At 36.7% G+C, this 14097-nt stretch overlaps 1 protein-coding gene across 3 annotated transcripts in view; it reads right to left on the reverse strand.

Moving 5' to 3' along the window:
• ITCH (itchy E3 ubiquitin protein ligase) overlaps nucleotides 1-14097 on the reverse strand; it is a 150003-nt gene that overhangs the window by 18590 nt on the left and 117316 nt on the right. For all 3 annotated transcript variants that reach the window (XM_087853643.1, XM_045806545.2, XM_087853644.1), the window contains exons 14-16: nucleotides 9663-9791; nucleotides 3712-3784; nucleotides 2791-2862 (exon numbers count right to left, since the gene is read on the reverse strand). In XM_087853643.1, the coding sequence (XP_087709769.1) occupies nucleotides 2791-2862; nucleotides 3712-3784; nucleotides 9663-9791 (274 nt within the window). The remainder of the gene's footprint in view (nucleotides 1-2790; nucleotides 2863-3711; nucleotides 3785-9662; nucleotides 9792-14097) is intronic.

Genomic DNA, 14097 nt, shown 5'->3' on the forward strand with positions numbered 1-14097 from the left:
ATACACATCTATATTTTAATATACTCTATAGATACATACTTTTCTTTTAAATAATCTTTTTTTTTTTTTTAAAGATTTTATTTATTTATTTGACAGCGAGAGACAGCCAGTGAGAGAGGGAACACAAGCAGGGGAAGTGCGAGAGGAGGAAGCAGGCTCCCAGCAGAGGAGCCTGACGTGGGGCTCGATCCCAGGATTCTGGGACCACGCCCTGAGCCGAAGGCAGACGCGTAACGACTGCGCCACCCAGGCGCCCCTAAATAATCTTACTTTTGACTTATCAAGTTGCTTCTGTCACTTGCTTAAAGAAGAGTAACTGTGGGCATGGTCCTTTGTTAGGTCATATGGGTGTTGAAGGGCTGTGGTTTAGTTATGTCTGGGTTTGTTTTACAGCCAAAAAGTACACATAACAGCATTTAGCTATCCTGGAAATGAAAACCAGGGGCTGCACAGAGAATATAGTTAATTTTGGAAACTAATTTTCAGTGGAAACCTATAAATACCTGGAAAAATACTCAAATTTTGTGTCCTACTACAGTGGTTAATAAGATCATTCATATTTGAAGGACAGCACCATTACCGAAATATAATGAATAGATGATTTGGGTTTTTCCTTTGTAAAACTATCTAATTACTTGCCTAAAACTGGATCAAAGAACATTACAAATATTAATAACTCTTAGAAAAAAAAGGTGACAGGGCCTGGACAAAGAGAAGTGGACTTAATGCCTCTGTTTTATGAAATTAGAATGAACTCTCACATTAAATATCCACAGAAGCCCAGTAAGTAACCTGCTTATGCCAGGGCTCAGTTTCCACAAAATAAATACATCACTTTCATGAATTCATATTCCACTAAAAAAATCCCAGATATAGCAAAAAAAAATTCAATGCTTATGACAAATATTCTACACACACTCTAGGCTAGCTATACAGCGATGCAAAGGACAGATAATTAAAGGTTAAAACATTTGTTTTTGTTGGTTTGTTTGTTTCTTGCTCCCTCTGGCTATTCCTTGTCCCTAGGGCTGCTCCCCAAAACCTAGGGCTATTTCTGATCTCTCTTGCTATTCCCCCAAACCTGAGAATGTTCCCCCTTGGAAATTCTGGTGGTTCTTTTGCCCCGTGTGTCTGATACTTTAGGAGTTGCTGTTCCCCGGAAAAAATATTTTTAAATAGTACCCTTTAATAAAACGTCTAATATTTAAAAACATTTTTTTCTCCTGCAATTACCCCAATGAGCAAAAACACTTAACTACTCCAAACAACTTTATCCACCACTTAGGAAGAAAACTGGATGCTAATTTTGCTATCAGATTTGTCACTCTTCCAAAGCAATCAAATTTTTCTCTTAAGTTTTGGTTTCACATTTACTTGATGGATATCAAATCTAGGGTGACAATTTTAAACAACTGTTCATAGTACCATCTGGTCTGTCACTCTGCAAAAGTCTTTAGGTTTCAAAAGTCAAAAAATAAAGGGATATTTAATCATGTTTTGCACCTTTCAGCAATGCAATAGCAAGTTATGTTCCAAGAAACTGGCCTACCAGAGACTGACTACACAATAGTTATGAATATGAAAATTAGAAGCAGGTAATGACTAGAGTTGGGAATGGCCTTGGCGATTTGCATCAGATCAAGGCAATAACTCATAATTCTCTAAATAGCCTTAGTCAAGTTCTGCTGCTAAAAAGCTATCTGCTCCTACTTAGCAGGATGCCAACTGGCTTTTCTCTTCAATGTTAATTACTGAGGTTCCATTAGGAAATGCACATAACTGTTTCTGAAAGCAAATAGCCAGCTAAGTCAGAGGACCTCCCAACCAACTCAGAAAATCTCTTTTCCCTTTGCATTCCTTTTGAAGCTGTAGCTACCACAATCATCACACGGGCTTGATAATAAAAAAAATATGCCCATATCTGGCCATAAAGTAAGGACTAAGTAGATGTTTTCGTCTTTTTTTTTTTTTTTTAAGATTTTATTTATTTATGTGACAGAGAGACAGCCAGCAGAGAGAGGGAACACAGCAGGGGGAGTGGGAGAGGAAGAAGCAGGCTTCCAGCGGAGGAGCCCGATGTGGGACTCGATCCGGAATGCCAGGATCACGCCCTGAGCCAAAGGCAGACGCTTAACCACTGTGCCACCCAGGCGCCCCAGATGTTTTCGTTTTAAGACAGTTTTTCACTGGCTATTTTAATCTTCTCCGCATCCAATTCACTTAACATTTATTTGCAGTTGGTTAAGTTGCAAAATAAAGTGTAAATTAACTTGGGTTCTGAGGACAGTAAAAAAATTTGTTGACTACTTCTGAAAAAATTATCTTTTTTTATTTTGGTATCGTAACCAACGACCAATTTCTTTCCTACACAAAAAAAATTTTTGTAAAAATTATGAGTAACAAATGCTTACTGTAAAAATGCAAGTAACACACACCTATAAAAGCAAAGTCATCCCCTCTTACCCATCCAATAATGTTCATACAGATATTTCCAGACTTCTGTCTATCAAAAACCTACTTTTTTACTCAAATATCTATTTCAAACTGAACACTCAGCTTAGAAATGAAAACCTGAAACTCACCAATTACTTTAAATTACTCTGACATTTCAAAAGCACAAGACATATACATATACAAAACTATCTACATGTTCCTAAATTGTAAGTACTAATGCAGCTGGCAATATGTAAGACCTCCAACTCAAAAAGTCCAAAACTGCTTAGACATGGAACCAAAAGTGGTTCTGAGCAGGCAGCCTTGGGGCAAACTATGAGGTGGCTAAGACAGTACCTGCTGAAAGGAATCTTCAAACAATGTCTTTCTTGTCACCGTAATCTTTATGTGCTGTGGCATGGCCAGTTGCTGAAACATAAGAATGACTTAAGTAAACTCTATTAAAATAGCCTATTGAGAAACCAAAAGAGTGAAATTATATTTACTTTTATCTTTGCTTAGAGAAACAAGTAGACCATGAATATGAATTTATTTCTATGTTTAACCATGCATTTGTGAGCATTCATGCTAATTACAGATCATTTGGTATGTAACAGAAGAAAACCAAAAAAAAAAAAAAAAAATCTCATATGCAGTGCTTACTTAATGAGTCAAATAAATTTTAAGTTTTATTTTCAAAAAGCTAACTTAGATTATTCTTGCTTGCCTGGGCTCAGTTAATTACATGAGTTTGAAGTTTAAAAATATTCATCATAGTAACACTTTGATTAATACATTAATTTTATTTAGAACCCATAAATCATTAATTCAGAAAATACATATCAGAAATAACTGATCCCATCTGGGAAGAATACTCAGAATGTAACTATCTCTCTCTCTCTCTCTCTATATATATATACAGTTATATATCAAAGTCATTTATAGCAAATGTTAGATATGAAAGGGGTTGGTTACAATCTACACATCAGAAAATGTCTTAACTCATTTGTTGGAAGACTTTTGCTATCTTAGAATTATGGGTACTGAAAGGAGAGTAGCAATTTTTTTCAAACTGCTTCAAATTTATTTTTCTGGACTACAGAAGCCACAAATGATCTAACTGATAAATCTTTTTCTTTGCCCTAAAAATAGAAAAAACAGATTCCTATGCCTCCCATTTTACCTGTTTTTCTATGGCTTAATTATTTTCACAACCACTGTGTAATATAAGCAACATAACAAAGAAAAGGGAGTAGAGAAAAAAGTCCTAATACTCACCTGACACCAGAACCGGAAATACTGAACTTTTGCCTTGAAGTCCCGTACGTAGGCTATCTGTGGTCCATTGTCTCTGAGGAGGACATATGACATACGTCATATGACATATATAATAGCTCATAATATATAGAAGGAAAGCAAAATACCACACCCCTTCAGTACTCAAATATAAAAATACTGTAGGATAGCATACTCCTAAACACCACCTTTTAAAAAAAAATTTCCCAGGACTAGTTTAAAGAGACAGGAATTGAGATCTTTTTAAAGGCATTGTTGTGGGATTTTCTTTTATATATAGCAAAATCTAACAAGACTAGGTAAAGGAAGTTCTATCTGGGAATGTTGCCTATCTCCAAATCCATTCTTTCCTTTGTCCTCAAATCAGATTTCTGATACCTACCTGGGCAGACTGCTACCTAGAATAAATATTACATTTCCCAGCGTGGTTGTGCAACTTAACCATGGCTAATGAGCTGTAAATGTATAGAACTTCCATGAAGGCTCTTTTGAGAAGATGGCTAGAGAAGGATTTTTTTCTCTTTCTAATTTGTTGTTCCTCCATGTTCCAGCCTAGAGTGGATTGACAGCTGAAGTTTCAGCAGCTATCACACACTATGAGGTAACCTTGAAAAAAGAGTAAAACAGAAAGAAAAAGCCTAGATCACTGATGACACCTTGGGGCTTCCAAGCAAGCCCTGGACTTTTTTTTTTTTTTTCTCTTAAGATTTTATTTACTTGACACAGAGAGCAGGCGGGAGAAAGCAAGCACAAGCAGGGGGAGTGGCAGGCAGGGGAGCAAGGAGCGTGATGTGGGGCTGATCCCAGCACCCTGGGGCCATGACCTGAGCCGAAGGCAGCCGCTTAACCGCCTGAGCCACTCCAGTGCCCCACCCTGGGCTTCCTTTAAATTCATTTTCTAAATGTTCAATGTAGAAATATAACTGATTTTAGGGGCGCCTGTCTCAGTCAGTAGAGCATATGACTCTTGATCTTGGGGTTGTGAGCTCGGGCCCTACGTTGGGTGTAGAAATTACTTAAAGTCGAAAAGAAAAGAAAGAAGAGAAGAGAAGAAAGAAAAGAGAAAAGAGAAAACAAAAGAAATACAAATGATTTTGTCTTCTGACTTTGTCTCCAGCGGCACTATTAAATTCACTTACTAGTTCCAGTATTTTTCTAGATTCCTTAGCATTTTCTATGTACACAACTATGCTATCTGTATAAAAAAAAATAGTTTTCTTTCTTTCTTTCCAGTCTACGCTATTTCTTTCTCTTATTTCATAGGACTACTAATACAATGGTGAATGAAGTAGTGACAGTAAATATCCTCACCTTATTCTTGCTCTTAAAAGGTATTTCATTATTAAGATGATGTAAGAAACTTTCCAAGGCAGCTGAGAGTTTATCATAAACTGGCATTTTTTTTTTTAAAGATTTATTTATTTATTTATTTGACAGAGATAGACAGCCAGCGAGAGAGGGAACACAAGCAGGGGGAGGGGGAGAGGAAGAAGCAGGCTCTCAGCAGAGCAGGGAGCCTGATGCGGGCTAGATCCCAGAACGCCGGGATCACGCCCTGAGCTGAAAGCAGAAGCTTAATGACTGAGCCACCCAGGCACTCCATAGATTTACTATTTCTTGTGTTCATTTTGGTAACTTGTATCTTTCAAGGAATTTGTCAATTTGATCTAAAATATCAAACTTCTTGGGGCACTTGGATGGCTCAGTTGGTAAACTGTCTGACACTTGATTTTGGCTCAGGTCCTGATCTCAGGGTCTTGAGATAGGGCTCCACGCTTAGCTTAAGATTCTCTTTCCCTCTCCCCCCCCTTCCCTCCCTTCTCTCCCACTCTTTAAAAATCAATCAATCAATCAATCAATCAATCAAAATTCTTGGCATAAAGTTGTTCAAGTATATATACTTTGTTATCTTTCAATGTGTGTAGGATATGTAGTGATGTCCTTCTTTTCACTTTCATATTAATTTCTGTTTTCTCTTTTTCCCCTTAGGTTTACTAGGGGTTATCAATATTATTAATTTTTTCCAAGATCCTAGCTCTGAGTTCTCTATAGTTTCATTTTCATTTTGTTAATATCTGCTTTTATGTTTATTTCCTTTTTTGTGCTTATTTGGGGTTTAATAATTTTCTAGACTAAGGTGAAAGCAGCGATCACTGATTTTATACCTTTCTTATTTTCTAATCTAATCCTATACAGAGCAGTAAAATTTCCTGAGGACTATTTTTGTTAAATCCCACAAATTGTGATATGTTGCATTTTTATCATTAAATACAATGTTTCCTAATTTTTCATGACTTCGCTGAGCCATGGATTATTAGTAGCGTGCTTAATGATGGAAAGAAACATAGTTCTGTCATAAATGAACCACTATGGTTTTATGGTTTTGTTTTATATACCCGAACTTAACTGAAACTAAAAATGAATGATATTAAAGTATCTACTATTTATTTACATATTTAAATATTTTTCCATTTTTTAAATTTAAATTCAATTAATTAACATATATTATTGGTTTCTTAGGTAGAGGTCAGTGATTCCTCAGCCTTATTAATACCCAGCGCTCATTAAACACATACCCTCTCCAATGTCCATCACCCAGTTACCCCATCCTTCTACCTCCCTCCCCTCAAGCAACCCTCAGTTTGTTTCCTATGATTAACAGTCTCTTATGGTTTGTCTACCTCTCTGATTTCGTCTTGTTTTATTTTTTCCTTTCTTCCCCTATGATTCTGTTTTGTTTCTTAAATTCCACATATAAATGAGATTATACGATAATTATCTTTCTCTGACTAACTTATTTCACTAAGCATGATACCTTCTAGTTCCATCCACATCCTCACAAATGGCAAGATTTCATTTTTTTGATGGCTGAGTAATATTCCATTGTGTGTGTGTGTGTGTGTGTGTGTGTGTGTGTCTGTGTCTGTGTGTGTATATACACACACCAGATCTTTTCATACATTCATCTGTTGATGGACATCTGTGCTTTCCATAGTTGGACTACTGTGGACATTGCTGCTATGAATACTGGAGTGCCCCTTTGGATCACTACATTTGTATCATTGGGGTAAACAGCCATATTTAAATAATTCTTCATTTCATTAAAACCTAAGCGGCCTGAATTTCTAGTTTCTGCTTTACACATGAAAGTTAAATTTTAAGATTTTATTTTTAAGTAATTTCTACATCCAACGTGGGGCTTGAACTCACAATCTCAAGATCAAGAGTCACATGTCCTACTGACTGAGTCAGCCAGGAGCCCTGAAAGCTTTTCATCAGAAATCATAAGATTCAAGAAGTAACAAGAGATAAACGTTGCCCTGATACCAAAGCCAGAGACACTACAAGAAAACTACTGACCAATATTTCTTATGAACTGACATGAGTCCACAACAAAATATTAGCAAATTGAATTCAGCAGTATATTAAAAGGATTAATATCTTAATCCTTTTCACCAAGTGGGATTTACTCTTGGAATGCAAGGACTGTTCAACATACGAAATGTCAATCCTATACACCACACATCAATAACAAAGGCAAAAAAAACCCCACAAGATCATCTCAACTGAGGCCAAAAAAAACAACAAAAAACAAAAACACTCAATAAATGAGGACTAGAAGGAAACTCCCTCAATATAAGAGCCACTTATGAAAGTCCCACAGCTGACACACTCAATGGTGAAAAATGAAAGCTTTCCTTCAAAGATCAGGAACAAGGCAAGGATGCCTGCTTTCCCTTCTATTCAACATATCAGAAGTTCTAGTCAGGGCAATTAGGCAAGAAAAAGAAACAAACGACATCCAAATTGGAAAGGAAGAAGTAAAAATTATCTTTGTTTGAGGATTAGATAACCTCATATTTAGAAAATCCTAAAGATTCCAAAGAACTATTAGAAGAAGTACATTCAGCAAAGTAGGACATAAAACAACACAAAAATCAGTCGCATTTTTATACACTAACAATCAATAATCTGAAAAAAAATTAAGAAAACAATTCCATTTTACAAATAGCATTAAAAAAAACTTAGGAATTAACTAAATCAAGAGGGTTTGTATACTGGAAAGCTACAAAACATTGCTGAAAGAAATTAAAGAAGACAAATAAAATAAAGACACCCTACGTTCATGGCTTAAAAGATGTAATATTGTTAAGATGTCCAAACAAACCAAAGAGAACTACAAATTCAACGCAACCCCTATGAAAATCCTAATGACATTTTTGCAGCAACAGAAAATTCTATCCTAAAAATCATGAAATCTCAGGGATCCTAAAAAGCCAAAGCAATCTCAAAAAAAAAAAAAGAACTTGGAGAACTCACATTTCCTGAGCTCAAAATTCAGTAAAACCTACAGTAATGAAACCAGTGTGGAGCTAGAATACAGACAGACATAATGGCGAATGAAATAGAAACTCCAGAAATAAATCTTTGCACATATATGGTCAAAAGATTTTTGACAAGGGTGCCAAGACCATTCGACAGTCTTTTCAACAAATGGTGCTTGGAAAACTGGATCTCCGCTTGCATAAAAAATGAAATTAGACCTTTTCCTAGTATCATTTACAAACATTAACTAAAAATGGACCCAAAACCTACACCTAAGAGCTAAAGCTGTAAAACTCAGGTCAATGTCCAGAACAGGAAAAAAAAAAAATGCAAATGATGAATCTGATAAGGGATTAACATCCAGAATATAAAGAACTTCTAAAATTCAACAAAAAAACCAAACAACCAGATTCAAAGATGGGCAAAGAAGTTGAACAGACATTTCTTCAAGGAAGATATACAGGTAACTGGTCAATTAGCGCATGAAAAGATGCTCAAAATAATGAATCACTAGAGAAATACAAATAAAAACCATGAGATATCATTTCATACCCATCAGGTTGACATTTTTAAAAAACAAACAGAAAACAACAACCGCTGATGTGGAAAAACTAGAACCTGTGTACATTTTTGGTGGCAATGTAAAATGGTATACCACTGTGGAAAACAGTCTTGAAGTGCCTCAAAAAAACACAGAATTATCACTGACCGAGCAATTCCACTTCTGAGTATACACACAAAAGAAGTGAAAACAAAAACTCAGGTATCTGTACACTCAAATTTACGGCTGCATTATTCACAATAGTCAAAAGATGTCTGAAACAACCTAAAGTCCATGAACACATGTATAAATAAAATATGGTATATACATACACTAAAGTATTATTCTGCATTAAAAAGGATTGAAATTCTGATACACATGGTAACACAGATGAACCTTGGAGATATAATGCTAAGTGAAATAAACCAGTCACAAGCACAAATACCATATGATTCCATTTACATGAGTAGTCAAATTCATAGAGACAGGAAGTATAACCATTATCAGGGGCTAAGGGAAGAAGGGGGCAGGAGAGTTATCGTTTAATAGGCACGGAGTTTCAGTATGGGATGATAAAAATGTTCTGGAGATGGATGGTGTTGATGGTTGCATAACAAAGTGAATGTACTTAATGCCACTGAATTGTACACATAAAATGGTTAAAACAATAAACTCTACTATATGTATTTTGCCACAAAAAAACACCTTAAACAAAACACAAAGTTACTTTTCAAAAATGGAGAAGAAAAACAAAGTAATAGGAGAATTGAAAGAAAGTAGGCATCAGAAATCAGGGATTAATTGGTGAGCAGTACCGTACTGATAATTTCTAAATAACCTTTTTAGTGCTGTGTGAATAGATAACAAATACGAAAGGTCTCCAGGAGAAAATATGGTGATAAATAAACAGGGTAATAAAGACACAAAATATTTAGTGAACAATGAATGACCTTTGGGCAACCCAACTCAAGAAACAGTAAGAACTGTACTCCTTGCTAATTCAGATCTTTGTAACAAAATCTTAGGAATCAGTTTTACTTCTAATCTACAATGTTTAGAAACTTACAGGGCAGATTTTCCAGTGCGGGGATCAATATAGGTAGTTGTTCTTCTATTGTGGTCCACAAAATATGGAATTCCATCGACTGTGAATCTCATTTCCCAGCCTTCAGGTAAAGGTTTTTCATTTAACTGACTACAAAACATAGGAAAAAATACAAATAAAAAATGTTGAGATGTTTCCCAAGTACACAAAATAAAAATTACCCATAAATGCAGCATCATTTAGCTCATTTAGTCCAGTGTTTCCTGTTCTTTACTAGACCTCTCTATAGATATCCTACAAGCATGTTAAACATGTCAATAAGTTCATGGAACCACCACTCGGTTTCTACCTACCTGGCCTGTAAACCCCATCTAATAACCCATCTAAACAGCTTTTGGTAACCAAGTTCTGCCCACTCTGCCTTAGAAGCCTTCATATTCACCACTGTTTTCAATCCCCAAGAACATCCTTACCCTGGCATCATTCATCTCTCTTCTAAACTTTCGTAATGGCCACCAAACTGGTTTTCCTGCCTCTAGTCTCGCTCTGGTCCTACACTCATTTCATAGCTGACAGTACTAAAATAGAGATCTGATCACGATTAGTGCTCTCCTTAAAAGGATATCCACTGTTCACACTACTAATCGTAAGACCTGGACTCAACACCGGGCACTTACTCTGCCCTCGGTGTTCCCTTTCAGATTTAACCCTGCACTCTAACTCCAACTCCCTTCTGTGAACCCTGTGATTTCATAGTGTAGTGCTACTCACCATTTCCCTAAACAAGACATGATCTGTCATACCTCCAAGTGAAGCCTTTTCCCCTTGTCCAGAAGATCTTATTCCTGCTAAGGAAACTCACCTATTCTTTCTGAAGTATTTCTAACCACTTCCTTAATACCTATCTTTAGACTTTGGTTAATCTCTCAGCTTCAGTTTTTTTTTTTTTTTAAGATTTTATTTATTTATTTAACACAGATAGAGACAGCCAGCAAGAGAGGGAACACAAGCAGGGGGAGTGGGAGAGGAAGAAGCAGTCTCATAGCAGAGAAGCCTGATGCGGGGCTCGATCCCATAACGCTGGGATCACGCCCTGAGCCGAAGGCAGACGCTTAACCACTGTGCCACCCAGGCACCCCTCAGCTTCAGTTTGTTAAGAATGTATATATAGTAAGACTTTAAAAGGAATAAGTGAGACAATATAAGTAAAAAAACTTCACACACAGTAAGCCCTCAAGTTGTTAACTATTAGAATTCCCCCTACTATATACTGATCATTCTCCTTGAGTCTCTGAAAGTACTTCCTTCATACTCCTAGCACAGCATTTGTCAAGTGTTTCAGCTTGTGTGTCTGGCAACAACTTTCCACCCTGCAAATACTACATGAGTTTTAAAATAGGAACTAGATTAAAAAAAAAAAAAAAAAAGGAACTAGATTATAAGGCAATACTGCATTTTTATGCTATATATTAAAATAATTGGGCCATAAGCATAAATATTCAAAACTGCTTACTTGTGAACCTAAGAAATTTTTATATTTTAAAATATTCCACTGGAATGGGTAGGAAATTACTGAATACCTCCTTTGTAGTTTGTGTTTGTATATTCTGTCGTAATGGCAACTAATCTTTTTAACTAGTTAGGTATAATAAGTGTTCCAAGTTTTTACCCATATTTGCCAGTTTGTTTTCCTCTATTCTACAGCTTCAAATTTTCTCACCTGGTGGGTTACTGAGAGAGAGAGAGAGAGAGAGAGAGAGAGAGAGAGAAAGGAAATGTCCAAGTTCGCATCAGAAAGGAAGAAAAGGAGAGGATGGAGGCATTTAAGCTGACTGGGTTTAGAGAGCCACTGTTGCTGACAGGATTGTCATTTTCCTCCAGTGTACTTCAGAAGAACAAAAGGCTGAGAACCATTGTCTAGAACAGTATTTTGTAAACTATGTCGAAAGGTTAAGAACATTTAGCTTTATTCATGGAGCTTAACAGAAATGTCAGATAAAATAGATTACCAAAAATTTTTAAAAGGTAACACTTATTTGTTATAATTTTATTTTCCAGATGAGCTCAGTAACAAACCGTTGTCATGAAAGCAACACAAACTTGATAGAACTGGGTCATTTGTACTATTTATTAAAATTTGATTCTTAGCTCCAACACTTTAAAAGTCTAAGGGGGAACAAAAAATGGTAGCAAATTACAGAAAGGTGACATGGTCTATTCTGTCCTTCAAGACAGGATTTTACAGAGCAATTTAAAATGTTACCTTTGAAATTCTTCTTCCTTTTTGGGAAACTGAATATATTTAAGTTAAATATTGTAACAACATAAAAAATGTGATGTGAATATCCAGAAACAGATTTTAAATTTAAAGCATATTATTAGAACAAAGATTCTTAACTTTCAGTCAAGGGATGTGTGAAGAATTAATCATACCAAAAGAGAGGTCTGGCCTCTGCCCTCTGCTACTGGGAGGTGATCTCTAAGCCTCTGGAATGTCCTGCATGTCAGGAGTATCTCTGTTTGCTCGGGGACTTTGAACACCAGCCAGTCAACAATGTGATTTCTGATGGAAGCTTTGGGACACCTCACATCAATTCCAACTTCTGGAGTTACTAGAAACTGAAGATGTTAGCTCAAACTCTGGGACAGGGCTGGAGACTAAAGGTGAGCTATGCAGGTAGTACATGATGGAGCCCCAATAAAAACTCTGGATATAAGAGACTCAAGTGAGATTCCCTGGCTGGCAATACTCCACATGTACTCTCCCACATCAATTCTGGGTATTTAGAACCTTCTCACATTCTGTCCAGTCTCTCTTCCTTCTGTTGCTTGTAATTTGTATCCTTTCCCTATGATAAATTTAGCTGTTAGTATAACAAGCTTCAGTGAGTTCTAGTCTCTCAAGTGAGTTATCAAACCTGAAAGTGGTTGTGGGAATCCCTGAATCCATACCCAGTTGGTCTGAAGTGAGAGCAATTTTGGGGATCTCCCAGTTTGTGGTGGATGTCTGAAGTGAAGGCATTCTTCTGGAGACTGCTCTCTGACTTTACACCTTGCCAAATTCCTTGCAGAATGGAACCCTCTGGTGGTCTGATAAATGCATAGTATTAGATTTTATTACAGGCTGAATTGTGTGAGCTAACCATCAGCAGCTCAGAATGTGATCTTATTTGGAAATAGGGTCATTGCAGACATAATTAGTTAAGATGAGATCATACTGGAGTACAGTAAGCCCTTAATCTAATATGGCTAGTGTCCTTATAAAAAGGGGGAATTTGGACACTTGAGACATGCAGACCTGAAGAATGCTATGAGAAGACTGCAGTTATGCTGCCATAAACCAAACTACCAGAAGGTTAAGAGAGGGGCCTGGAACAAATCCTTCTAGTGCCTTCCAAGGGAGCAAAGCCCTGCCTGTACCTTGATTCTGGACTTCTAGCCTCCTGAACCTCCTGAAGGATGAGACAATTTCTATTGTTTAAGCCACTGAATTTGTGGTACTTTATTAAGGCAGCCCTAGCAAACTAATACAAATATTATTACATAATGCTACAAAGAAAATCAAGTAGGGGTGTCTGGGTGGCTCAGATGCTTAGAGTTTGCCTTTGGCTCAGGTCCTGATCCCGGGGTCCTGGGATAGAGTCCCACATTGGGCTCCCTGCTCAGTGGGGAGCCTGCTTCTCCCTTTCCTTCTGCTGCTCCCCTTGCTTGTACTCTCTCAAAGAAAGGAAAGGAAAGGAAAGGAAAGGAAAGGAAAGGAAAGGAAAGGAAAGGAAAGGAAAGGAGGAAGAAAAGAAAGGAGGGAGGGAGGGAGGGAGGGAGGGAGGGAGGGAGGGAGGGAGGGAGGAAGGAAGGAAGGAAGGAAGGAAAAGGAGAGGAGGAAGGCAGGCAGGCAAGTATATACACAGTTACCAAACATTTAAAAAGACAAACTTGTCTTTGAGATACAAAGGTTGTTATGAAATAAATGTCACAGGGATGTAAAGTACAGCAAAGAGAATATAGTCGGTAATACTATAATGACTTTGGTGACACAGGGTAATTAGATTTATTGTGATGATAATTTCATAATGTACATCAATGTTAAATCTCTATGTTGTACACCCGAAACTTATACTGTATGTTAATTATACTTCAATAAAAATGGAAAACTTGTAATAGTATGTGTCTCTTTATTAATATATTAACTAGCAAGTTCTTACAATATGTGTAAATAGTATTTTGAGAAAACTGCAACAACTGCAAAATGCTATTAAAAACCTATGATTTCTACTGGTGGGAAAGTCCTAGGCATTGCTAATTCTACTATGGCTGCAGCTTATGATCACAATAAAAGGAAACACTCAATTTCAGGTAAAGGTTAATAAAACAATCTGTATTTATTCCCCTTGGTTGTGTATTCCCTGAATTCTCTCCAGTGATCCCAGGCTGCAAAATCCTGCTTTAGAATTACTAA

This window comes from Ursus americanus, chromosome 22, assembly GCF_024610735.1.
Source record: "Ursus americanus isolate L20-20 chromosome 22, mUrsAme1.1.p, whole genome shotgun sequence".
Lineage (NCBI taxonomy): Eukaryota > Metazoa > Chordata > Mammalia > Carnivora > Ursidae > Ursus > Ursus americanus.